Below are 26187 nucleotides of genomic sequence, written 5' to 3'. Positions count from 1 at the left end.
TCGTTTTGAGGTGGGATTTGCGGTTTAATAGGCCTGATAGTAGAAATGGTGTTACAGGGGACGGCCATGCGAAGGACGGCAGCGCCACGCTCGATGCTGTTGCCGATTCCCGCGGCCGGGTCACCAGGTCACAGGGGTACCAATCCTGAACGAGACCAGCACCCGCGTAGATTTATCGCGTGTCCCGATCGAGGCGAGCAGAGTTATGGAGAACTCGTGCGAGTTCGAGCGGACTCGGACCGTGGGATCGCCGACTCGGAAAACGAAGATTCACCTGCCCATTAGCGAGCTACGTAGTTATTCATAATTACAGGCGGAACTGCATTGGAATTCGCGATTAAATCTTCCCTCTAGGTGCCTCCAGGAACCCAGTAGCCACGCGCTACCACGGCGGCCATCTTGGATCACGCCAGAATAATTCTAAAAGCGATTGAAATTTTCTACAAAGTGTTCATATACTCTTAAATCTTCTCGTTACTCGGTAACTACACTCAGGAAAAAATTCATTCAGCCAAAGAAATATTGAGTGAAATAATTAATCTTTGATGTAAGGAAATGTATCTTTGGTTCAATGAAATTTTTTTTTTCTGTGTATGATTTGGTGATCGTGAAATTCATTACCGATGCGCGTGCTTTCAAGATAGTCTTCGTGCCTGATGGCGAAGGCCTCCTTTTCTTCCGTATCCCATGGCCATTAAGTAGTAATTACTTAACAAGCGTCAAAGTCGTACACACAGAAAGTCCCATTCACCCGGGGAATTACACTTCATCGTAAGAAGGGTGATACCCATCGGCGTGCTCTTTTTGGTTATGACATCGCCATAATTATGAAATATTTTTAAATCATTGCAATGAAATTACAGAGTAGATCGAAAGTGAGGTTAGGCGGCCATTTTGGTCCCGCTTAGAGCTGCGCAGACGCGGTTCGTTATTGCGCCGTATGGAGGATGAACGCGGCCCAGTGGCACACAAAACACGTACAGATGTCTGTCGAAGGAAAGATTACGCTTTTTAGACCCGGTTTTCTACTTTCCGGCCTCGTCGCGTAAAGGGTCGTGGGAGGTTGGAGATTCCTCCGAGACCGCGAAGAAACATGCCTCGCGAATATCCAGGAACGCCGCATTTTCACCGGCACTCAACCACAAATTAATTAGACAACAAAAGCCTAGTATTCATCATATAATTTTATTAACCACACATTTTTAGAATAACGAATTTTCTACCATTCATTAAAATCATTTCAAAGCATGGGACGCATTTAAAATTGCGTCTCCAGTTCAGTGATGTGTCGGCGCTAATAATTCGGATCGCCGGCGTTGCGTCATGAACAGAAAAAGGAATTACAAAAGGCAGCATAAATCAGGAACTAAATTACAGGGATTACAAGGCGGAACGTGGCCATAACTGCAGTGTAAAGCATTCTAATTCGGCCATATACATAGGAACATGGCGCGAAGAAATAAATCCAAGATGGCGGCGCGTCTGGCGTCTTAAAATCGACAACGGCGGAATCAAGCCGCGGCAATAATTAATCCCCCAACGCACACATATGCGCATTCACGCTCTGTATGTGCCATAATTTGTGTAGTCGGGTGCGATGCTTTAATTGCAAATGGTGGCTTATAAAAGCGTGATAAAAATGGCGAAGCCGCCAGTTAGCCAGGCCTCGCGAAACATGCAGGGACGACTTTTCGTGTTTTCTTTGCTTTCCGGAACTCTCTCCGCGGTCTACGCGAGGACAGGGGTGGGATTAAACGATTTCGAAGTGAATTGCATAAAAAGTCGAATCGATCCATCCCTTTGCGATCGATTAGCGAAGAACCGATCGAAATTCAGAGTCCCTGGTTTGGAAATGTTGGGCAAAAATGTGGAAAACGTGGAGAACGAAAGAAATTGGAAGGGCGACTGGGATACCAAAATGGCGGCCGACGAAGAACTTCTTGAAGAAGGTACTCGCAACCGAACTATTCCTTACGAACTTTGGAAATAATATTTTTCAAGGATGTGGGCGATATTCGTACGTTGAAATTAATGGCTGATTTTTCAGGGCGGAAGAAGGACAAGGGAGGAGGAGGGAAACTGATATTTTTAATGGCTGCGGCGTCTAAAGCCACTCTCATGTATTTCGGTTTACACGTTCTCGCCGCCATTGCTGGAAAAGCTCTCGTCGTCGCCAAAGTCGCCCTTGCGATCGCCACCGCGATCGTCCTGAAGAAAGCTCTGGGTAAAAATTCATTTTAAAAAGCACCTGACATTTTTAACAATTTTTGTACGTGACTTTATGTCAATATTTCCAGCTCACGAGGAAAAGACATCGTACGAGATCATTAAGCATCCTCATCACAGCTTCATCCAAACGCACAGCTCCAGTGTGGATTACGACCACCATGACCATGGGTTTGAAGAAAGCGGACATCGCAGAAGACGTCGACGAACCAGAAGATAGAACTAGACAATTATTATCAGCATCTTAATTTATTCTATCGATACCATCGAAATTAATCCTGACGCCATTATAAGTTCTCATTAAGCCAATATAAGCTACACACCCATAGAAACCTACGTTATTGACCATGAATCAGATAACCCGCCTCATATTTTATATTAATAAGCCTATGTATATCTTAATTTTACGAATGACTGATATAATATTATTTACGAGATATCAGGTTAATCACTGATAATTAAGAAAATAAGGCGTTTAATATTCTTGATAAATGAATGTCATGAGGAAATAAAGTACTGTTTTAATAAGTGTGGCGATTTATATTCCATAACGTCAAATTTCAATTCCTCGTCTTGAAGTAATGATTCCGTTAAGGGTGATACCGTATTCGCGGCACCATAAAAAACAATGGCGTCGTGAATTTCCATCGTGAAAGGCTAGTTTGCAACTCGCACGTATCCAGAGATTTACGGTGCTTCATAATTCCGCGACTGGGTCGTCACGCAATAATGGCGGCTGCGATGTCGGTAAAGAGGCCAAGAATGATGTAGGACGTGCAGAGCGAAGGACGAAGCTCCATGATCTTGCGAGACGAATGGTAAAATGGTAATTCCCGGTAAAAACTCATAACCCATAAAAAACAAAATGGTCACTAACGGCAGTCACCTCTCGAGGGCGAAAAAGTACAACAAACTGACATACAACAAACGACACGTGCGACGTGCTACTTTTATTACACAGGTACAAAGCATGGTGCGACGCGATCGACGGTTGTTCTCAATAAATAATCTTGAAAATAATCAGCTCAGGTCGTCGGAACGGCGTCTAATGACCTCTGCCAGCCTCCTCCTCCTCCTCCATAACCTCCGCCATGATGCTCCGATGCAGTGGCGTAGATAACCTCGTGACCACCTCCACCACCGTGCACAAGCTTCTTCAGTCCGATAATGGCGCTGATCACCAACGCTATTTTCGCCGTCACCAGCGCCGTGCCGGCCAGAAGCGCGATTTTGCCAAAGGCAAGCTGCGCCATCATGCCTGAGGATTAAAGAAAACGTGAGACCGATGCAAAATATCGAGTGGTTTTCGAGAAATCCGGTCGTGAAATCGCGAGGTGGGAGACTTACCCGCCAGCGCGAGGCCGCCCATCATCAGCGCGCCGCCCATGCCCTTGTCCTTCTTCTTGCGGCCTGTTCGGGTAAAAAAAGGACGTTTAGCGTGACGAAACGAAACCACTGGGGTACATATCGTAAAGGGCTATTACCTTCGAAGGTATCTCCAGGGATCGTCAAGCGGATGCTCCTGGAGGCCAGGTACTCGTGGAACTTCCGGTCCAGCTCCTCGTCGATGCTTCTTCCGGTGGCGTTGTCGGGATCCTCGGCAAGGGGCTTCAGCAGCGAATTAGGGTCTCGACCGATGGCCACGAAGTCGTTTATCACGTACACGGAGTCGTCCTTGATGGCAGAATCCAGCACATCCACGGCCCGCTGTTTCAGACAATCGAACGTGTTCTTTTCCTCGGTGCACCTCTCGAAAATCTTGATGTAGTCCATGCGACCGAGAGCTGGTCCCAAAAGACAGACCAGCTGACCCAGGACCAGCAGCTTCCCGAAGTCGCCCAACATCTTGGAGGCTCTTCTTCGGTGGAGATTTCAACGAGTTTGCTCCTCCCCGCTCCGACCTCCAGCTATCCTAACCTCTAATCTAGCCGGGACTGGCGAATCCTTCTAACTAACAGTTCCTCCCGCTGGCTTCGCTCTTATATACATTCGGGGTGCTTCGTTCCCGAAGAGCTCTCCTTCCATTCCCAGCGATGGTTATACGGATACTCCACGATGCACGCGCTGTTTAGCGCCTCGCTGGGAGGCACTTCAACCAAAACAATGTCGCAGCCTGCAGAGGAAGTAGCCTTCTGACCCGTTTGGGAAACGAGCCTTGAAGCACGCCTTGAAGTCCGATTCGACGGGTCAGGGGCCTCGGTCAGCTGCAAGAACCTCCGGCGAGTTCTTCCACCTAAAATGCTCGGCGAAATTGCACGGAGGCTCTTCTTTCCCGGAACCGTTGCCGCCGATGACCGGACCTCGAAGATGAGGAAAAAGTTAACTCGTCCTGTTAAAAGGCCACTTCAATTTTACAACATCTTTTGCCAGTTCCGATTTTCCATTATTATCCGGCGCCATTACTCATTTTGAGGTTACTGGGCGCCGTTTCAATTTGCACGCGCCGCCCCTTAAAGGGAAGCTAAACAGAGGTAAGAAGTGGAACCTTCCTGGAAAGGCCATTACATATGCAAATGACCGAGTCGGGTGTACCTTGCTTGTCCAACGAAGAGCGTAAGAGATGTTACGCGTGTAACGCCAAATAGGTTTTCTAAACGCGTCACACCGGAACAACGCGTCTCTTACACGAAATTTCCTGATTAAAATTAATTCCATATCTTTTTAGGGGTATACCGATCAACGGTGCATTTGATAAGAACTGTCAAACTGAAAAGGTAACTCGGCTTAATTGCATCCGTCGTGCAATTAGCCAGAATGTGTGCTCGTTAAACGCGGCCACGAAACTGGGGCGCAAATCCACGAAGCGTGCCACCGTTTCCCGCGAAATCATCAAATCTGCTCCCAAGATTTCTCACCTCCTTTTTATAAATTAAATGTATTCATCCGGACACATTTGCGGTGGGTATCGATAAGATAAAAGGCAACGTATGAATCGTAGAGTAAAGGATGTATTTTTGTCACACGTTTGTAGAGTAATAAAAAAATTATAACTTCGATACATGTTTCCAAATTATTGAAATGAAATCCACGAGACGTCGTGGAAGGATCTCCAGGAGGGAGGATCTCTTGAAACCGATAGTGAGGATGAACCGAAGAGTGGAGGCGGCCATTTCGTACTTTTTTCTTTCCTGCTCCCACGGAACCAGTCTCGAGAACAGCGAACGGCAGTTCTCGTCGCCATGAATGGGAGTTATTCTTGAATGGAAGGCAGAAAATCACTCGAAATCCTACTCGGAGGGATCGGCACTCTGCCATGCGAAGTTCTTCCCTCTTTCTGCATTTCTGGAATCCTCGTGATCCGCGCCATAAACGTTGACGACGTCCCTTATCACGTGCTGATCGTACGGCGCGAAGTCGGAAGGTTGAACCTCCCTGAAGGGTCGATAATTAAATCCATGATCTGCATACGAAGTCTCGGGAATATTGGACCCGAATCCGAATCCTGGATACCCAGGATGTCCTGGGAAAGTCTGCGGCTGGTGCTGATCTTGCGAGCCCGTGAAAAACGAGCTCCAGCCGAGGAAACCGCTCAACAAAATGGCGACCTTCGCCAGGATCAACGCTTTCTTGGAGACCACCAGGAGCAGGCCGAAAATCAAGGGCACCAAGGACGCCAGGCTGAATTTCACGCCCAGAAGAAGTGGCAGGATCAGGTTCCTCGTCAGCAAACGACCTAGAAAATGGCGGATTTATCTGATGCTCCTTGCGAAAATCCGCTCAAATCTGGAGTCCGCCTTTCGTTCCTCGGACCCTCTTTTTTGCTCTACTTGCCTCCATCTTGGGAAGCGCCTCGCGTTTCTAGATATCTCCCGAGATACTTGCTTTAATTGCCGACTTCCATCCAGAAGTGGAGTCGCGAATGCGTTGTCTAAGTTTTATGGCTGTGCCGCCACCATTTTGCGCGCAGTGGACTTTGAGGAGATTAAAATCATACGTTTTGTTTGCGAATCCTTCATTTTGCCACCTATTTATACGGAAAAATCTACAAATATCTAGAAGGATCTGCACAAGAGCTCGCTACCATTTGAAAGGACTTTCAGGGTCTGAAGATTTCAAGGTCGCCGGCTGCATCGCCACCTGCCAGCAAAGAGCTGAAACTCTTCGCGAGAGTCGCGCTTAGCCTGGACGGGAACCATCTCTTTTACGGTTGGAGTCTAAAGTAACCCTTAAAGATAGACTACTGGTCTTACAAAGACTTTCTCGAAGCGAAACGCGAATTATCATACATCTCTATAAATAGAGGCACGCTAAATTCAGACTCTGATAATTTTGAATAATATTCCAAAATTAAATAAAATGAAATAAAATTATCGTACGTGCGAAAATAATTTTTTCTCACCGTTTCCAGCTCCACGATCAGCAAAAGCAGGACCCCTGTCATTGACGACAAATTCCAGCACTCCATTTCTGTCAAGCGTTGGTCCAACTTGCATCTTCAAGCCTGGATAAATCCCATCAAGGTCCCACTTCAAGCTCCGTCCTTCCATTAACCTTGCGGCGGCTTTGACGACATTTCCAAAGTCCTTGGGATCATAATCGAAGTCTAGAAGATCCCTGGCCTGCCCTGAAGACCTGGACAACCTAATCTCCCCGAAATCCAGCTCAGCCTTCTCGTTCATCGTCTGCAGGACACTGAGAGCTCCTCGATTTGCACACTCGATGGTCCCATAGGACTTTTTCGACAAGCAGGTGCCAAAAGCTTCACTAAAGGTTCTGGGATCTTCTTCAGCGAAGTCTGACCCTGACCTTTGGTCCAGGATCACTGATACTCCGATGCTGAAGAGAGGAAAGAGGTAGAGAAGACGGGGACCAAATCTCATCTCGGAAATGGGGGATGATGACGTTGAAAAATTTCTAGAGAATACTGGAAAATAGTGGAGAATACTTGGGAATACTGGAGAACACCGGAGAACACTGGAGAACACTGTCGATTCGGTACCGCCACCCATATTTATAACCTGAGGGTTCTCACACGAGAGGAAACAATCGGTTTCACTTCGGGGCTCCATGAAAGAGCGAAAGTATATTCCTCCTGTTAGTACAATGGCCCACCGGCTGATAAGTGCGATACACCGGATGCACAAGAGAAGAGTCCGAACTTCCGGTTAGCTAGAACCGTATCGGACTTCTCCATCTTCGTTTTCGCCCGGACGGAAATTCGGACTCATCGGTAATGAAGTAAGACCCTAGTCAAAGGTAAGAAAAAAAATCCGAACAGGAAAAACGAATTTGATTAAAAATTCTGGAGAACCTGGACGGCATTTTCAAGATGAAGGTGAAGGGACGCAGGTTAATGGAGAATGTTTTATTAATAAATAACATAAGTTACATGGCGGTTCCGATCGTAAGATCGGCATAAATTAGGCCCCTCTCGCTGGGACAGTAATGGCTCTTCGGGATCATTGGGTCCATGAAAATTCGACGACTCTTCAGGGTCCATCGATCATCCCGTCCGGCATTTTGGTCCCAGCGACGCTTCCTGGTCCCGACTACAGCGATTTTGGTAACGTTTGGTGCTCTTCCTCGATCGTGACATTCCTCAGGATGGTTCCTTGGACTGCCCTTGATCGAGTCGAATCGAAGGACCCAACGAGAAATGGCGAGTCAGGGATTTCCGGGACGAAGAGGAAGTTCGCTCTTCGGCGCTCTTGACTTCCCGATGGCCCGCCATGTTGGCTGCCCGATTCCTCGAGTCCTCCGCGAAGATTGAAGACTTAGACGCGTTTTGAAATTTTAATTCACGGGCTTGTAGGCGCTGTACGCGAGGTCCGACCCTGAAGACCTGGCCCACCCTGAGTGCTCGTGGTGCTCTTCATGGCCGTATCCGTGAACAGGATGGGCCACCACCTCGTAACTCTGGTGCTTGGATCCAAGCAGCTTCTGCAGGCCGATGATCAAGCTGATGATCAATGCGATCTTGCCGACGATGAGAGCCTTGAAGGCGATCAAGGCCAATGCTCCCAGGGCGATGGGAATCAACGCTGCTGCCTTCAGCTTCAGCAACAACAAGATCGGCAACAAGGACTTCACGATCTTCTTCTTCTTTCGAGCTGAAAGCGAACGTCCATGTCAATTCCAGGTTAACGCTAATTGACATCAATATGTAAACCTAGATTTTTTTTTAATGGGAAAGGTGTTTTATTGCTGGACTAACCCTCTTCGAAGCCTCGTGACACCTCTTCAGGGACGCTGAGCTCTACGGTGTGCGTTGATAAGAATCTACCGGCACGGTCCAGAAGAGCTTCATCTACCGCAGCTTCCCTAGCTTCCGGTTCCTTTGGTAAGGTAGCTTCTATCTCGTTTAACGATCTGCCGCCATTTGCTCGACTGAAACAGGCATCGATGGAAGAAGTTAGACCCTAATGAGCTTTAAAGCTGACCGCGTCGATTGGGAATGATTATCACTGATAAGGCCAACTTTTACACTGTGAAAAAAAATTATTGAACCAAAGAAATATTTTATTAGATCAAAGAATAAACTGAAATAAATGTTCATATTTCCGAAGAATCGAGTTTAGTTTAGTCAAATAATTATTCTCTGAATTTATGAAGTATATCTCTTGTACTGGTCAAAGACATATTTCTCAGGTTCAATGAAAGTTTTTTCTCGGGGTATCACTTTCTGATTTTAATTGTGTCGTTTTCTCACTTAAGGAAGGAAAAATCGAAAAGTGCAGTGGATGTCAAAATGGAGAGAACTTTTCGGCATGAGGCGTCACAACCCTGAAGACACCTTGTCACGTCGAGCACTGTCGGCACTGTCGGCACTGGTGCACTGGTGCATCGATGCACTTTCGATATTCAGGGACCCTGAAGATCCTCTGATCACCGACTTACCCGTCTTTGGCCTTAGCATCATCGGTCATGATGATCCTAACGCCATCGGCAAGCCCGATGTCTGCAGACCTCGCAGCTCTGTCGAAGAAACGAAGAGCTCTGACTTTCAGGCACACCGTGAGGTCCTCTTCTTCGGAGCAAGAAGAGTAAACTTGAAGAGCGTCCTCGAACAAGGAAGTGCTCTCAGGACCCTGAAGAGCAGGGGCACTTCTGGCCACCGCCACGAAGGCTATCAACACCGCCACGAATTTCAACATGTCGAGATTGGTCGAAGTGGAAGCGAAAAGGGGTCTTCGGCTTCTCTTCAGGGTCACTGTCGCGCTATCCTCGGCGAATTTTTTTCCCTCCAACGGCAACGACGATCGTATCGGCACTGCCCGGAAGAATCTCGGGGCTGCCTTTTATCCTCGACGCGAAAGGGGCCCGCGTACGTTTTTGAAATTTTGATGGGCCCCCCTTGGATCCCCGACCCCCACCTCCGGGTATTGGTTCTTCGAGGGGACCACTCGTCTTCTTAAGCACGTCCGTTTTGTGGACACAGCGCCTTGTGTACAGAAGCCTTTAGGTGCCGGCAACGTGAAAGCGTCGGAAGCTCGGCTAAACATCCTGGAAATCCTTCGGGATGAAGTATTAGCCATGCAGACGCGTGCGGAGATTTTAACGCGCGATGCGGCACGCTGCAACGGCGAGGAACTTTCGTCAAAGGAATTCATTTTCCTCGGTTCCGAGATTTTTATTCCGCGGAAATTACCCGGGCACGCGTTTCGTAGAAATTAATCTTAGCGATGCGCGCGGAGACTTCAATGCGCGGCGAGCTGCGACAGCGATGAGCTTTCGTGAAAGGGATTAACTTCCTCCCTCGGGTTCGCCATTTTTATTTTCAATGAATTATCGGAGTTACGTCCTTGGCGATTTTTCCTCAGGTTAGGTAGACGTTTCTACGTGGCTCATAATTTTTGTGTCGATTTTCCCTCGGTACGTTTACGGTAGGAAATTAATATGGAAGGCGGTGCATCGGGCGGTGACCTCAATGGCGGCAGGGCGATGCGCGCGCGGTTCCAGGCGACGATTAATCTTCCTCGAGTTATGTAATGCGGAGTCTGCTGCGCGTCCACTTCAGGCGATTATTACTCAAGATTAATTGTTTCTACCCGGGTATCCTATCGTCACGTGTGTTTTTTACTCAGGTGTCGATTCGACCGTCAACATTGCTCAATAAAATTCCCGACTCGAGACGGGACAATGGCCGGTAACTTCGATGCGCGACAAGCGACGAGTCACCCTCCCGACATTATGCAACAACGAATCTGCATCCATCTCAATGAAGAGCGACAATGACATACGGAAATAATTCTCTTGTAACCTCTGCCAGTCCATTGAAACTCTTGATGAAATTACGCGATCCTGGCAGTTTACTTGAATTCCTCCAATTTTGTGGAGGTAGTCCATCGCCATCTTGGGTCTTCGGGCCGAATTCTATTTTGGATGAAAATCGAGGGAAACTTTTCATGGTATTGGAGCAGACGCTATCGTTTCCGATATTCATAAAATTAACGAATTCCGCCCAAGCTGGACAGTTCGGCGGCATTGGAGGAGCGGTTTAACGGTTTTTCTGGAATGTGCTTGTCGCGAGTCGAGTTGGGATCGCGCCAAGAGCGCGATGGCCGCGCCTTGCGGTGACCCCGAAGCGGCTCGTCGCCTAGAAAAAGAAACTCCAAACCCGAAGAGAACTCCGCCATTCCGCCATTCAATCGGGACGCTCGGGTGGGGCCGCCGACTTTCTCCAGCGAGGACGCCACCGGCGACGCCGAGCGTCCTCTTCATCCCCCATGGAGCCACGTGCGATTCCGAAGAGGAAAGGAGCTTCCTGTCCCTAACCTCAAATGACTCCTAGGAACAGGTTTCCGCATCTGATTTACGCGCCAGCCCGGCTACGAGAGAATTTGGCTCCATTCAAGAACGCGGCGATTCCGGAAAGGAAAGGCTGCGAACGACCCTGAAGACGCATCCTCCATCTTGATTCTTCAATTAGGTTATTAAACATATTGAACGTGACATCTGAGATACTTAGTTCGTCAGCGAATAAGGGTCTGGGTAAAAATCCTAGATTTAAGGGGATGCGAAAATGGCATCTTAGGGTCAATCATATATCCAATTATTTGAGTAATATTTTATTGGCGAATACGACTATTGGCGTCTAAGGACCCTGAAGATGGAGTCTGAGTCTTCGTTTAATTCGTTAGATGTAAAACCTGAAACATTTAGATCGTTAGTGAAAAAATAAAAATGTGGGAAAAAATAAAAATGTACAATATTTATGTATGTAAAATATTTTTATACGGCTTTTTCTCGGTAAACGCAGCCAATGGCGTCGCAAGATGGCGGCCTACGAGGACGCTTGGGAGAGGAGCACTTTCCTCGGCGACGACGCGGGCGAGAGTGAACTCGGGGAAGATCGAGGCCAGGTCAAGGCCCTAGAAGGCGCAGGCTCCAAGCACCAGCCGGGATAACCTTCTTCTCCTTCTTCAGCGTCCACGCCTTGCCTCGAAGTGGGGGAGTGCTCCTGGAAGTCGAAAAGGAATTCCAAAAGTGGGATCGAGCGATTTCCTGGAAGCGAGGACGCGACCACCCCCAGGGGACGCTAATGAGTGCCGCCATTTTGGATCAGCGCCATCCAGGAAGAAAATCTCACTTTACAAAGATATTCTTACTTCGATTTAAATACAGAGAGAAAAAAGGAATCTGGATAAAAAAATGCACCACCGATGCCTAACAAGTGCGCTAAAAATACCTAATCTAGATATGAGGAATACGTGTAAACGGAAATTAATAAATCCGTATTCCTTCTAGATAACCCGCGGTTTAAACCTCGGTTACCCATAAATACTAAAAAGAATCATTACAGGGAAATAAATCTGTGGAAGCTAGAAGCGACGCGCGGTTCGTTGAAAATCACTCGTGAAAGTTCATTTATTCCTGTTTCCGCGCGATCTAAATACCCTTTACTGATTATTAAACGTTTCGGAGTCATCGGCACTTCTGTCCGTTAAACGAGGAGCGTTAGGAGCAGCAAAATGGCTCGGCGCGGATGCTGACTGGCCTGGTCTCGGCCTGGTTTACTTCGAGGTAATGCGTGCCCGGTTCGAGCACGCATCTCCTGCGTGTGCGTATCAAGCTGGCCTGTGGACACGTCCATGAAAGGTTCTCGCTCCTTATGTAGACTCTCTCTCTTCAGGGCCGGCCCGACTGGAAACTCGCATTGGAAATCGTTCCCGTGGCCAACATCGCTTCTTCGGACCGAAATAGACGACAGCAGGTCCCCGGAAGATGAACCGATAAAATTGCCCATGTAAATTTGTCTACTCATTGATAACATCCAAGCACAATAAATTGCAGGAAAATCGTCTCGTAACATCGCATTCGGCATGTAAGATAGATTTAAAAAATCCAATTCAATGGTACGATAATATTTACATTTTTTTTATATGAAACTGTGATTACGAGGTATGCGAAAATGTATGTAAATTTTCATGGATTTTTGCCAGGGTGGACGCGCCCCTTTTTAGGTCCTCTTCAGGTTCTTCTTCGAGGTCGAATCGACTTCAGCTCGTCAGGCTCGAATAATTGGGCCACGCCGGACCAACGGTACGTGGGATCGTAAAACGCGAATCGCAAAACGAGCCCGACAGAAGGCATCGAGGACCCTGAAGAGGATCTCGAATAGGCCGGCGACTTCCAGGAGACTGATTATTTCAAACGAGTCACCCCTTTCCCGGCTAGAATTTCTGCAGATTTGCGAGGAGACCTTGAAAAGAGACCAGGAATGGACCAGGGTTCCAGCTGACCTTGCGATTATAAATCTTCCTTAATTTATTAGGTACCTACTGACATATACATTGCTCGGTATTACGGCTAGACTTACAAGAGTTACAATAAATACTGAGGATGGCCGAGAGCGAGAGGATGAAGAGGTGGAACTTTTTGGGATTCCTTGATGAGAGAGGTCGAAGAAGATGACGAAGAGAGACAGGGCGAAGGTGCCGAAGAAAATGGAAAAAGACTCCTCCTTAATGGGAGACGAAGGGAGAAAGAGGGATGAAGAGACCTCGATGATCCCGAAGAAGGTGGTTTAGTTCGCAGGTTTGTATGCCGAGTAGGCCAGGTCGTGGCTCGACCTGCTCCACCCACTGGGTCCATGTCCTCCGCCGACCTGGACCACCTCGTGGCCACCGTGAGTGTCGCCTCCGGATACCAACTTCTTCAGACCGATTATGGCAGCTAGCACCAAGGCGAGTTTGCTGACGATCAACGCTTTTCCGGCGAGCAGAGCTAAAGCTCCCAACGCCAACGGCACCAAAGTACCACCGATCAGCAGAGGAATGGCGATGAGGCCGCCCATATTTTTCTTCTTCTTGCGACCTGCAAAAGAATTAACATACGGTTAAAAATCAAAGCCAGGCAACTCGTCTCAAAAAATACCTATTCAAATTTAATCGGACGCGGTTGCGTCTGGAGCAAGTACATTGCCTCGAGCGCTGCGTCTCTATACTACAAGCATGAATCTACCTGGGATCTAATTTGGAATCGATTATGCCATTTAGAAGTTGTGCCCGGTTAAAGTGTGAATATTGACGGAATTAGAGTATTAAAAAATTTAAATTCGAGTTTTCTACCTTCTTCGGTGAGACTGCGCTGGAGCTCTTCGACGTTCGGGAGCTTCAGCTTCAGGGTGTGGCTCTGGAAGAAGCTGACGATCTTGTCGAAGATCATCGAGTTCAGGGCGTTTTCTCGATCCTCGAGGGCCCTGGGTAAGGTCGCTTCTATCTCCTCCTCGGATCTTGGAGCTTCCTGGACTTGCGGTACCGGACTTTCGTTGATCAAGGTCACTCCATCGGCTACCGAGACCTGGGCGCTCCTCGACACCCTGTCCATCGTCGACAGCAGCTTTAGCTTCAGACAGAAGCCGAGGTCGGAGGTCGAGCACTCCTTGTACATCTGGTAGACCTGTCGGAGGTCCCCGAAGAGGCCACTGCTCGACGACCTTGGACCCTGCTCTTCTATGGACTTGGCCTTGACCGCCACCATCATCAGGGTCGCCACGAAGAAACACGAGAGGCCTCTCATTTTCGGATACCTTTGAGATCTGGAAACAGAATCTCAAATCTGACACCCTGAAAACAACCCACAAGCTCTTCTTCAACACGCATCGAAATCCCCAATTCCCCGACAAGTACTCATCCCAGCTTAATAATTATTCCACGAATGAACAAAATATTTCTTCGGTTCAGTGAAATTTATTTGGAATGAAATTTAGTTGGAAGTTCTTGAAGACCCCGACAAAGGTTTCGAATTGAATGGAGAAAATGGATAGACGCGGATGCACCTACCTCTACTTCCAGGGATGATTCGATGCGAATCGGCGGAGGTCCTCTTCGGGTTCCTCTTCAGGGTGTTCCTAGGCCGTCGAGCGCCGTCTTTCTCTCCCTCTCCAGAGATGCGTACCTGAGAGCACTACGAGGACTGTACGTAACGGAAGCCCTGCCCTAGCTCTATATATCTGGTCAGGTGTGCACCGTCTGGTACACTAGCACGTCCTGGGGGGAACGAGCCCCCACCCGACCTCGACTGCCGTATTTTCATACCAGCACCACCGGGTCCGCGTCTCGACAACGACGAGCCAACCAACCACCCGAGCGCGAACTCTTCGGCTTCCTCTTCGGCCCCCTCCAGGTCCGGATCTCCCTCTCGGCCGTCACCTCTCCACGCAGGGCCTGAACCTTGAAGAGCAACCTTGGCAATGGGACCAGCCGGTGCAAGAGTGTCGACCGGTCCTGCCGAGAAATCTACTCCTCTTCGAGAACTTCCTGCAGCGTGCGAGAATGACATTCTTCAGGATCTAGGGCCATTAATTCCAGGATCTGGAAAATTCGGCGGCGAAGTGTCCTCTTCGGCATCCTCTTCAAAATCGTCCTATAAGATGAGAGAATGAGCGTTCTCCAGGATCTAGGTCCACTAATTTCAAGATCTGTAAAAGCCTGAAGTGAGGTGTGATCTTCGGCTATCGAGATTAGGCGGTCTTCAAGGTGTGGGCCCATTCCCTAGAAATGAAGAATTTTCAAATTATCTCGTCCTATCACAAGTGGGTCAACGCTGCATCGATGTCGGGACCTACGTAGGGACGGGCCCAGAGTGGGGCCCGAGGCTTTCGGTGGGGCCCTCCCTCGCCTCTTCGGGGCCTCACCTCGGAGACGACCTCGAAGACGGATCTCCCCGACGAGAAACCTTCGGCTTCCAAAGTCGTCTCCGGGCCTCACGCCTACGAGGGCCCAAGTGGGTCAGCAAGTGAAAACCGAGCGCGTTTGGGCCTTAGAGAGGGAGAAGATGGTCCGCGGAGAAGAAAAAAAGGGGCCCTCCGAGCGACAAGTGCAAGGGGAAAGATCGGGGCCTTTTTCCGCGGGCGATCGACCGTCACATCCGGCATGACGAAAAGTCGGGCCCAACTCGGCAGAACTGGAATTCGAGGCCCAATTTCTCGGTCCGCGCGTGAAAAGCGGCGAAAGCCGTCGAGCTTGACAGCTGGCAAGTATAGGGAACGTGGAGAACATGGAGAACGCCAACTTCCGGTTCGCGGACCGAGAAACTTGGGAGCGTCATCGAGCTCTTCGCTCGATTACGTTGCATAGTTCGCATTTAATGATCTGCGGCCTCGATATCGCGGGTTAATGTCGATTCGACAATGAGATGCGATAAATGACGCGTGGACTACATACCTCCACCGGAATTTAGTCATAACGAAAGGGTCTGCGCGATCTAATAAATAAAACTGGAAATTAATAGAGAAGCAGTAACCTGGGTCGCCGCCATCTTGGATAGAGTCAAGACGTTCTAAAACATGCGTTAATTACGCAGTTATACCCGAACGACCGTAAATTCTTTATATTATTTAATGTATATATTAAAATCCGACGCAGGAACGTGTCCTAAACATAACCTAAATTTCTAGAGTTTATAGGAAATTGTATGAAAATTGTATTAAAAAGCAGAACATGTTTGATGCTCTTTCTGGCTGAATCGCGCTTCGCAGTTTAGGTTTGTAATTGGTCGGTGGAAAATGATTTCCTCGGGGTAATGGGACCCTGATGGGCTTTCCCTGCAGGAATCCTTCGCTGCTGACAAATTGACGGGGAAGAATTATCACCTGGAGAGCCGGATGAAGAGACGCTCGTTCGGTCGCTTCTAGGACGCCGAGACGACAAACCGAGTTGTAACTTTCGAATGGAATCGTCCATTGAACGTCGCTGCTTCCATGACAAAGTATACATTTCTTTGGCACCCGTCCGTGACGGATCCTGATGTTGCGTTATTACGTTATGCGCCGAACAGACCGGTTGATATTCCAGGTGAAGAAGGAACCTTTGGACACGCCGCAAAGTGTTTTGCAGACATCAGCGTCGTTTGCACGCCATGGATGACACTTAGGTATTTTACGCCGTCATTGTTTAGCGGGAAGTATCGCTTCTTCTCGAGAGAATTTTCTCGTTTCAGCTCTGATACGGCTAAAGCGAGTTTGCTCCGCCATCTTGGATCGTCGACGCGGGTTTTCTCATTTTTTAGGCCTCCTCCAGGAAGGACGAGTTTCTGGATCATTGGCTGACATCGGGGGATTTAAATGCCCGATTTTGCCGATTCCAGGCGACGGCTTACCCACATTTCACGTCACTTAATAAAGGCCTTTCTCCGCGTTTCCCTTTCGCGATATCCTTCCCACGGTATCTGGTTCAAACTTTTTTCAAAGTCTGCCGTGCGCGCCTTCTGCAATTACGATCACTTGAAAGCTACCGGAACCACGTGGATTTCCTTTCCCACTGTCTCGAATTAAACATTCGCGTTAATGTCTCAGGTCTCTGGTGTTAAATTTCACTAATTCAAAAATTCAACTTATTTTTCAATATATATTTTCAATTAATAATTCACGACAGTATACGGATAAATACATTTATATAAATAATATTCCAGAAATTTGAGGACGAATGGGCAAAGATTAAAATATTTTCTTTTGCAACGGAAGGAATTGTTTCTAAAAAATTCAATGCAAGGGAAATAATTTATGGAATACTCCTGTAATTTATCTAACGTGGAAAAAGGAAAGAATCGGGATAAATACGACAAGGTCGAGGTAGAGAGCGATCTCTTCCGCCATGACAGCCAGTGCGTGCCGTAATGGCGGCCATCGAAGTGGAGGTTATCTCCGCATCCTCGATATTTGGGTAATGAGGTTATAGCCGATCGCCGGTGTCAGTGGGAAACGGTTCCAAGACGGTTCCACCGTCTCTGGAACGAAACGCTCCGCCGGTTCCTGCGCGTCCACTCGGTCGAGAGAAGTTCTCCGAAAGTCCACGTGGAGAACCCGAAGAGCCAATTTGACCTTCATTTGCGTGCAGGAACTACTTTCGCACTTTCCTTTCCCGTGGCGAGCGAGGATCGACCTTCAAACCGCCTCGGATCCTTTTAAAAGACCCTGGAACCTCCGCGCGAGCGAGGCGACTCCCCACCTCGCGGTTGATTTTTCATTTTTTTCCGAATTCTGTCATCGTTCCTTCGTGAAACTTTGAAATTTTCAACTTCAGGGTGGCAAGGTGATGCTTCTGGTGGGTTTCCAGGTCGGGGATGAAGGGAACTTTGGATTTGCTCTTCCAAGGATCGCCGTTACTCCTCTTCTTGGACTCCTTAATGAATGGCCTGCGGTTTAATGGAGTACACTCTTGTCCCGGAAAACGCGATGGCTGTGCAGAATATCCGCTTTAACCGGATCTCCTGTTAGGAGGTGAACATTTCTCGCAGGTGAACACCTCGGAAACCTGTTTAGCCTGCAAGGTGACGGTCGTTGCGTGCCGGTAAGTACACAGACAAGTGCGTGCAGACAAGTACAATGGCGGGTGCCTTCCCTGCGGATATTTTATCACGGGAATGCACTCGTGTACACCTGTACATGCCTACATACGCTGTCGGTGTACTTTCTAGCACGCATGGTCGACATTTCGAAAAGCACACGGATTTCCAAAATGGCGCTACCAGGTGTACAATGGCGAACATGGTGATGCTACTATGTAATACAGAAAAATGTCCATGTCCACTTATAAATTTTAGAACATATTTTATTATTTTCCTATGTACTTAATAATTTATTTATCAATTTTTATACCCTATTGTATAATGTATTTGTGATCTGTACGATTTCTTTTGCCGGTTCGAATTTTTTATGACGATTAAGAATTTTAATACAGGTCCCAAAATGTTAAACTGGTACCGTACATGTTGATGCACTTGCCTAAATGCACCTACCAAAATGGCGGCTCGAACGTTCGGATTATTTAACGATACTTTTTTTATACCAACTCTAAATTTCCGAAATAAAAAAGAGACTACCAAAATTAAACAATCTTCCGATCAATCTTTAAAATAACTGTTGAAATTTTTCTAACTTCCAGGGAACGTTCAAGATGGCGTCGGGTGTAGACTTCTGGGAGCCATAAATTTAAAACAAATCGCGTGATTTCATAAATTGAGTACTATTTGTTTAAATAATTTTCCTTTGAAAGTGTTTTAAAATTCATCATAGGTTTCCTTACCGCTCACGGAGATGTCTTTGCAGGTATGGTGGGGTACAACTCGCGATTGTACTCCGCAATGAGATGATCATTACACTAATTACAATATAATTAACGAGTTACATGATTAAATTAACGTCTAAAAATCAGAACTTCGAGGCCGACCGACGTCGGACACATTTTTCTATGAAAACAACTCGGCGCGCGTCCACAGCGCGCGCCTCCATTTTTATTTTCAGACAACAAAGGTAACAATAAATAATACCGAAGAGGAGACATAGAAACTAATGACTGGGGATGAGATAAATAAGGAAGGGAGATATAAAAGTATAAATTAATAAAGGTTCGCACCGAAGCATAGGCAAGAGTATCGCTCGGTACTGGTGGTCCCGAAAAATTCGCAGGTCGGAGACCCTGAAGAGCCTCCTCTTCAAGGAAAAAAAAAAAATATGGCGGTCCACTCGGCACCGGGGGTCGAGGACGAAAGCAAGAAAAAGAAAGAAACAAGCTGAAGAGGAGCAGAAAAGAAAGAATCGAAGCGGAGAGTGAAGGAATTGCAGAGAGAGCGTCCCAGGATACGCCATCGCCTGGGGGCCCTGAAGAAGTGGATTTTCCTTCACGCGTACTCTTTAAGACTCGAGTTTTAGGTGGTCCAGAGTGTGGACCAGGACTGAGAGTTGAGAAATTCCAGATCGGACGAGATTCCTGGAGTCTGGAAGCCGAAGAACAGAGCAGGCACCGTCTGGACCGGGAGCTCTTCAAGTTCTAGGCCGATTATTTCGCCGGTGCCTCGTTGTGCGGCACGTGGGCATTGTAGGCAAGGTCGTGGGCATCCTGAGGAAGACTTCTGGCCCAGCCACCGCCACTTCCTCCGGAATATCCGCCGCCGTAATCACCGCCACCGCCACCGCCACCTCCGTATCCGCCATGGCCTCCGGCTTCTTCGTGGCTCACAACATGGCTGCTGCTGTGGTGTGGATGTGCTACCACCTCGTACGTCACGTGTTTTTGGTGCGACAGCAACTTCTTCAGGCCGATTATGGCCGAAATCACCAAGGCGATCTTGCCTATGAGGAGGGCTTTACCAGCAATCAGAGCGATCGCTCCCAAGGCCAGGGGAATCAAAGCTGCAGCCTTCAAGGCCACTGCCATCAGCAATGGTCCCAAGATCTTCTGAGCCTTCTCTGAAATCAAAGGACACTTTTAATCCCACCATAAAACATCCAAACATCCATGAAAAATTAATATCCCTACTCTTATTTTATGAAAAGGTGGAAGTAAAATCTCTCAGAGGTGTCGGCTAATATTTATCGTAAGAATGGGCCAAAATGGCGGAAAGTCGTAAAGGACTCATGAAAGTTCAGTTTTGGGTCATTCCCACGCTGGGAATAATTTATACAGCCGCTGGAAGTTTATCACCTTTCCCTTGCTTGATTGGAGCTCCAATCGAGGTCTTCGGTACTTAGTGATTTTTCTACGAAGACTGGGGAAAGCAGAAGCGACGGATAAGGGGAAGCCGAGACCAGGGGAGAAAGGAAGATCCGCTAGAAAGCCGAAAGGAGGAACCGGGCCGAAGGTCAGGCTTTCTGGAAAGTATGTCAAAAATCCTGCGCGACCACCTCGAAGACCCGCTCTCTTCTTCTCCCTCACCTCGAAGAGGTGAGGGTCAAGGGAAGAGGAACCAGTTCCCGAGTGGGTCAACGTCTTTCCCGGGGCCGATGGAGTCCAGACGTCGACCCGCTCGAGTCTGCCTCGCCGACATTTTGTGCACGGTCATGTGTGTTATCTGGATTATGTTTCTTCAGGTACTCCGCAATTTATTTATAACCCGATACTTACTCTTCTTTCCTCTACCCTCGGCCACGCTGTCGCTGATGTCCTCCAGGCTGCGTCCTGCAGACTCGATGGCCCCAAGGATGTCGCTGCCTTTCAGGTCCACCTTCACGGAGTGCGTCTTCAGGAACCGACCCAGTCGGTCGAAGAGAAGAGCGTCGACATCACTGGAGTCTATTGACCTGCGGGAATATTGGGTCACTTGGTTACTCGGGTCGTGGTATCTAATCCTAACTCGAAGAGGTCGTGAAAGTGTACGACGAAGGGGGGGAAACGTGGAAAAACATTTTTTCCCCCCGTTTTGTGGGCCTCGAAGAGGACCAACAAACTGACGCAACGTGGTCGTTACTTGGGTTGAATATTCTGGTATCGTATGCCTCAGTGAATATGCAGTACTTGAAGACACGCAACAATTCATCGGGGCATGCAATGGTCAATCTACCGAGCTACTTTATTACCGAGAACGTAGATTCTAAATATTCTATTCCGCTGTTTCATTTAAATTCTCACGGTCTACCACGCTCGGGTACCCTGAAGAGGGCCACAAAACATCCCGGTACCTATTTGTTCCCTAATATCCAGACTACACGCCCCATGAGCACTAAAATCAAGATTAGGGATACAAATCGTTAAATCCTCAACTAAAACCCTGATGCTGATACGGTCTGCTTCAAGAATCACGTTCCCAAAATAAATACCACCACCCTGAAGAACTCCCGAAAAAATCATTACAACTGACATCCTCCTGAAAATTGATCGTTCCATTGAAATTCACCAACCTGGGAGCGCCTTCTTCGGCGTTGTTGGTCTTGACGACGGTGATGCCCTCGCTGAGGGTGATGTCTTCCTTGTCTCTTAACAATTTATCGACGAAGGCGAAGACCTTGTACTTGATGCAGCTGACGGACTCCTTCTTCAGGCAATCCGAATAAATGGTGGCCATGAGGTCATTGTCTCCAGGGTTCTTCTCGGAAGCCGGGAGAGCAGAGCAAGCCAGCACTGCCACCCACGAGATGACCAGCAACCTCTTCAGCATCTTGTCTTCTGGTTTGGTCAAAGTCTCGCACCTGGTCCCAACTTCCCAGGAGCGGAGTCTGCTGCAACGTCCTTTGGAAGCTTCGGGATCTTCGGGTTCCTGGGTGGCTCTTCAGGGTCCTGCGTTCCCTGACACGCGTGAGATGCGAGAGCTAGACTCGTGTACAGCACTTAAAAGACCTCGCTTTGCTTTTATACCGGAGGGTTCCCAGCTCGTCCAGGGTACCAGACGAAGCCACGGAAACCTACCTCCTTTTGCCCCTACCTCTTCCGAGTGGACGTCGACATCCTCCTCCACCACCTTCGGTCTCCTTCCTCGAGGCTGCTCGCCTCCTCACCTCCTCACCTCCTCTTCTCCGGCTCCATTAAACCCGATGTGGAGCCCACCTGGGTGCCCCTCCGGATTTTGGCAACCTGGAAACCAGATCCAAGATCCCGTCTCCGGATTGCTCCGCCTCTTGGAAACGCTACCTGGTCTTCTTCCCTCCGGATTCAAATTTAAGAACCCGAGGCTAGCCTAGAATGCAGTCAAAATCCCTTCTCTTGGGGCCACCCAGTCCTGTAATCGGGGATTTTTAGGTTAGCTTTTGAGGGAGCGCAGTTCTTAAGTATCCCGCCATGATTTGCGACTTGCAAAAATTCTTTCCGACAAGTCGGATCATTTCTGATTTTCGACTCTTCGTCCTCCTCTTCCTGGTTTCGACCCCTGGGAATGGTGGATGGAACCATTCGTCCGAAAAGGACGGACAAGGGAAATCTCTGGAGAACGGGCAATCATGGGTTGTCCTCAGCCTGGGAGACCTACTTCGGCCGCCATTAAGGATCAAAGGAAGGAGGGCGCTGCCGTTGGAATGGGACAATGATTGCTACATGTGCACCGCTGGACATGCGCACACTGCACGCGGTGCACAAATTGATACGTTTAATCAACCCCATACTGTCGTAAACAATATAATATACCGAGCCTTCGACCCGATCTACACCGAGAAAAAAAATTCCTGGAACCAAAGAAATATTTCATTAATTCAATGAATATTTATTTCCCTCGAATAAATTGTTGCAATTCTATAGAAAGGTTGCATCTTATTTATTCCAGGGTAGTTTAGGGAAATTGTTCCTCGAGCGTGCAGAATATTTCTTTGGTACCGTTTAAAGAAACATTTCTCTGATTTCTCGGTGGAGGTGACGATACCTTGAAGGAACGTCTCCCATCATGGCGACCTAAAACCATCGTCACGTTTTCGATGGTTCGGGAGTTGGAACGATACATGTCGTGACCACTGGAACCAAGGTATCATCAAGATGCCCAACGATCCGACACCGATAGCGTCACTCGCCGATTGGAAAGCCAGGATTGGACCCGCTGAAAGCAGCGATCATCCGATTAATCGCGAATGATTCCCATGGACCCACCAATCCCCGCTCACGTGAGATCTCGTGAGAGTATCGTTACAAGTAGCGGTACCACTCGACTAGGAACGAAAATTTCGAGGCTTATCTATTCTTCGCCGCTTTCGATCCGAAGGCCATGCGCGTCCCCGTGAGCCAATTAACACGGCGGCCATCTTACGAAAATCGATTCTTTCATCAATTTCAGGCGAACTATTTTGAACATTTAAGTCGTTTCACCGAAGACATCGAATATGAAATTATTTTTTTAAGGTAAACCTTGCAAAAATCGACTCTTTCATAAATTTCAGCGAAAATCAAGAGTACCGCGATTTTTGGTATTTTCAAGATGGCGACCTTTGCGATGTGAAATCGGGATTAAGAGGGATAATCGGGACGAAGGATGATTATAAACAATTTTCCCTATCCAGGTGGCTTCTTTTCTTACAGAAGAGGAGGAGAGGAGTCGCGCTGGGTTATCCAAAATGGCGGCGGCGCACCTCGGCCTTGATCGGCAGGCGCAGGTGCCTCATGGACCATCCATGGAGGTCCCTTTCGAAATTTCATCCGACGGCGATGATGGACGAGAGACCGCCGTGTAACCGGGCTACTTACCCATTTACAACAACCGGGTCGACGACGGGCCTTGCCGTCTTGTTGGGCCCAGGGCCTCGGCCGGAAGTCGGCCATTTTTCCGCGGAACCCACGACCTCCGACCCCGGCGAGACATCCAGATCGGGATTCTCCTGGAAAATCCGAAAAAGAGATCGCACGGACCCGAACACCAAATTATGGGAACCTAACGGTTGGAGAACCGATTGTTCGGTGTCTGAAGTTCAAGGCTCTCGCATGGCGAAGATGGCGTCCTGGAAATTAGACGCGATAACTGTAAATTGTGCTTGATGCAGAATTTCATTCATTTAATTATCGAGATTTAAGGTGAGGTGAAAATGGCATCATTTCGGTTTAGAAACTTTTCTCCCAACTGAGGGTAGGGAATTGTTTAAAATTTTACAACGTGAACGTGAAGGCCATTAGGTATGGGGAACAGTTTCATAAACGATTAATCCCTCGGATTCCAGTTTCGCATCGCTTTAAGGGTAACGTACCTTGTTTCCAGGATCAGGACGAGCGGATTTCATGGAGGAGGCTGATTAATGAAGAGATGAGAGGCGGCTTCGAAAGGAAGAGGGGACTTTCATTTGCCACTAATCGAGACGAGGTCACCACCTACGAATAGATATTCAAATGCAAGTCGTTAAGTCTCAGACTGGTTTCTAATTACTGCGATGTCTCCCTCCACGTGCAGTGATGCAAATATTAATAAAGTCTTATTTAACATTTTGTACATGTACCGAAAAAAAAAATATTTTGATAATTCGAAGAATTTGACTGAAATAAATTTTTATTCTCAGTGCATAAATTAGGTTGTCTACGATTCTATGCACCCAATGACGTCTTTTGCAGGAAATATGAACTTCGGTCATGTCACTCCCCAACAATAACTTTGTCCAAGATTTCACCTTCGATAGGACTCTCTGCATTTCTTACTTTCTTCCCTCGGAGAAAAGATTTTCCATGCTTTTTCCCCGTTTCCCTCGTCTATGCCGGTTGAAAGATAAAAGGAGAAAGAACGTCCTTTCTCCAAGGGAGCTTCTTCTTTTGTCTGCACTTGCGACGCGTCGATAAGTCGAGTGCCCTGCAGCCATCGCCTGCTCTCTCGGTACTCTCGGTACTCTTGTTACCGTTGTTACTCTCGTTAGTCTCGTGACTCTCTTTACTCTCGTCTCCCCGGAGAGATGAATCCGTCTCGGCTGCTCTTGATCCGGTCGAGCTCCTTCCGGTCGTCTCGCGACTCTTACGTTCCGCCATTACCCCGAGATGAGCACTTACCATTTTGCCCTTTTTTATCTCTCGCCAGACGGAGAAATCTATCCTTTCCTGCCTGTAAATATCACGAATCATCATCTCCACCTTTCGACATAGTTTGACCTCGCATTTTAATCCCAAATAATACTTATTTCACAATAATTTCATCGCGTAACGGCACCACGGTACTCGAAGGGCGCCATCTTGAATGACAGTTCATCGCCTCACATTTTCTCCATATCTTGGCTTAATCTCTTTCTTTTACACCTGAATATTAAGAATCATCTTTTCATGTCGAAACCGATTTCAACTTCCTAGCTTGACGTCATCCCACCCACGTGGTGCTCGAGAGGCGCCGCCATTTTGGCTCACCCGTCGCCACCTACACGTGCGCGCCGGAACTGTCAAGCCGGATTTCTTTTGCCTGGGGGAATAACTGTATTTGCACGTAAAGCATTACAATAGCATTATTCGCGGTTTATGCGCGATCACGACCTCGAGTCGCATGGATGACAGTGGTTCGCCGAAGTAGAGAGCGCCTCGTAAGGTCAGCCCACCTGTCCCGATTTTGACGAACATTCACGGTCTCCCATGACCATTGCAACCGGATATGCACACGTGCTCTGCACTTTCCCCGTCCGGAAAACGCTCGAGCAAGTCGATGGAAAGTAAATATCCGGACGACATACCCCGATAAGATTTTTTAATTTAGAATAATGGACATTTTTTTCACTCGAGGGGGATTGGTTAAGGCTGTGGGAAGGACATGCAAATTTGACTCAACTCGCAAGAACGGTGTTTTGACTCGATGGGTCCCATGGAATGCGGTCGATATGAAATTTGCATTGAATGTAACAGTATTCGGCGGGGAAAAATGTGCCCGTCCTCGCGAAATAATCCCAGAAGGAATTCGAGTCCTGCCAAGCAAACTGCAAAGTGGGCCGAGGTCCAATGTTTCCTGCGACCTAACCTGCAAATCAACGTCGCTCCTTACCGCGCGTTAAACTCACGTGTCCGGACTTTCCTGATTTCCAGGTACGTCCGGGCTGATTTCTCTGGCAGGCATTTGTCGTATCCTCAATTCAGCGATATAAAATTCCGACCCATTGTGAGCAAGATCGAGGGAACCTAGAAATGCGACGGTTACGGTAAAGAGAGGTTAGTCGTCCTCTGGAGAGCCGTGACCCTGCCTCTCTACGATCGAGATTTATTTCCAAATGTACTTTGCGCGAGACTCTTTCCACGTAATACTTCTATACCTCCGCGATAAAGGATCAGGAAATATCAGGAATTACGTGGGGTTAGGTTATGTCAAGGTGTTGATCGTTCTTTCTTTTCTTACAGGTTTACTGCAATCATAAGTGGTTCCTTTATTCGGAGGTAAACGACA

General features: G+C 47.9%; 5 protein-coding genes across 5 annotated transcripts; 1 reads left to right on the top strand and 4 right to left on the bottom strand.

Moving 5' to 3' along the window:
* Positions 1-1852: 1852 nt before the first annotated feature.
* LOC105703594 lies at positions 1853-2446 on the top strand. The gene is made up of 3 exons (XM_012432089.1): positions 1853-1949; positions 2048-2224; positions 2298-2446. Exons 1-3 carry the CDS (start codon positions 1853-1855, stop codon positions 2444-2446), a joined length of 423 nt encoding a protein of 140 aa, XP_012287512.1.
* An 805-nt stretch (positions 2447-3251) lies between these two features.
* On the bottom strand, positions 3252-7046 carry LOC105703593. The gene is made up of 5 exons (XM_012432088.1): positions 6566-7046; positions 5458-5899; positions 3711-4084; positions 3574-3636; positions 3252-3484 (listed from the first exon to the last, which is right to left on the bottom strand). The coding sequence occupies exons 1-5, from the start codon at positions 7044-7046 to the stop codon at positions 3252-3254; spliced, it is 1593 nt and encodes a 530-aa protein (XP_012287511.1).
* A 913-nt stretch (positions 7047-7959) lies between these two features.
* On the bottom strand, positions 7960-9320 carry LOC105703592. Its single transcript, XM_012432086.1, has 3 exons — positions 9064-9320; positions 8381-8553; positions 7960-8276 (listed from the first exon to the last, which is right to left on the bottom strand). The coding sequence occupies exons 1-3, from the start codon at positions 9318-9320 to the stop codon at positions 7960-7962; spliced, it is 747 nt and encodes a 248-aa protein (XP_012287509.1).
* A 3755-nt stretch (positions 9321-13075) lies between these two features.
* On the bottom strand, positions 13076-14187 carry LOC105703591. The gene is made up of 2 exons (XM_012432085.1): positions 13737-14187; positions 13076-13482 (listed from the first exon to the last, which is right to left on the bottom strand). The coding sequence occupies exons 1-2, from the start codon at positions 14185-14187 to the stop codon at positions 13193-13195; spliced, it is 741 nt and encodes a 246-aa protein (XP_012287508.1). The 3' UTR covers positions 13076-13192.
* Positions 14188-19445: 5258 nt separating this feature from the next.
* LOC105703590 lies at positions 19446-21540 on the bottom strand. Its single transcript, XM_012432084.1, has 3 exons — positions 21284-21540; positions 20511-20686; positions 19446-19855 (listed from the first exon to the last, which is right to left on the bottom strand). Exons 1-3 carry the CDS (start codon positions 21538-21540, stop codon positions 19446-19448), a joined length of 843 nt encoding a protein of 280 aa, XP_012287507.1.
* Between the last annotated feature and the right edge of the window lie 4647 nt (positions 21541-26187).

The sequence above is a fragment of the Orussus abietinus genome, unplaced genomic scaffold (genome assembly GCF_000612105.2).
Source record: "Orussus abietinus isolate OABI.00-Male unplaced genomic scaffold, Oabi_2.0 scaffold26, whole genome shotgun sequence".
Lineage (NCBI taxonomy): Eukaryota > Metazoa > Arthropoda > Insecta > Hymenoptera > Orussidae > Orussus > Orussus abietinus.
The sequence above is the reverse complement of the archived record's forward strand: the minus strand, read 5'-3'. Positions and strand labels throughout refer to the sequence as shown.

Excerpts from the sequence above, each read along its gene's own strand:
- LOC105703594 (XM_012432089.1), top strand. The coding sequence starts at position 1,853 with ATGTTGGGCAAAAATGTGGAAAACGTGGAGAACGAAAGAAATTGGAAG. Across the intron at positions 1,950-2,047 it reads CGAAGAACTTCTTGAAGAAG|GGCGGAAGAAGGACAAGGGA; the intron begins GTACTCGCAACC and ends CTGATTTTTCAG. Across the intron at positions 2,225-2,297 it reads CGTCCTGAAGAAAGCTCTGG|CTCACGAGGAAAAGACATCG; the intron begins GTAAAAATTCAT and ends CAATATTTCCAG.
- LOC105703593 (XM_012432088.1), bottom strand. The coding sequence starts at position 7,046 with ATGAGATTTGGTCCCCGTCTTCTCTACCTCTTTCCTCTCTTCAGCATC. Across the intron at positions 4,085-5,457 it reads CAGAGTGCCGATCCCTCCGA|AAGAGCCTCCAAGATGTTGG; the intron begins GTAGGATTTCGA and ends TCTCCACCGAAG. Across the intron at positions 3,637-3,710 it reads CCCTGGAGATACCTTCGAAG|GCCGCAAGAAGAAGGACAAG; the intron begins GTAATAGCCCTT and ends TTACCCGAACAG.
- LOC105703592 (XM_012432086.1), bottom strand. The coding sequence starts at position 9,320 with ATGTTGAAATTCGTGGCGGTGTTGATAGCCTTCGTGGCGGTGGCCAGA. Across the intron at positions 8,554-9,063 it reads GATGCTAAGGCCAAAGACGG|TCGAGCAAATGGCGGCAGAT; the intron begins GTAAGTCGGTGA and ends TGCCTGTTTCAG. Across the intron at positions 8,277-8,380 it reads GTCACGAGGCTTCGAAGAGG|CTCGAAAGAAGAAGAAGATC; the intron begins GTTAGTCCAGCA and ends GTTCGCTTTCAG.
- LOC105703591 (XM_012432085.1), bottom strand. The coding sequence starts at position 14,187 with ATGAGAGGCCTCTCGTGTTTCTTCGTGGCGACCCTGATGATGGTGGCG. Across the intron at positions 13,483-13,736 it reads GCGCAGTCTCACCGAAGAAG|GTCGCAAGAAGAAGAAAAAT; the intron begins GTAGAAAACTCG and ends ATTCTTTTGCAG.
- LOC105703590 (XM_012432084.1), bottom strand. The coding sequence starts at position 21,540 with ATGCTGAAGAGGTTGCTGGTCATCTCGTGGGTGGCAGTGCTGGCTTGC. Across the intron at positions 20,687-21,283 it reads GCCGAAGAAGGCGCTCCCAG|GTCAATAGACTCCAGTGATG; the intron begins GTTGGTGAATTT and ends ATATTCCCGCAG. Across the intron at positions 19,856-20,510 it reads CGAGGGTAGAGGAAAGAAGA|AGAAGGCTCAGAAGATCTTG; the intron begins GTAAGTATCGGG and ends CTTTGATTTCAG.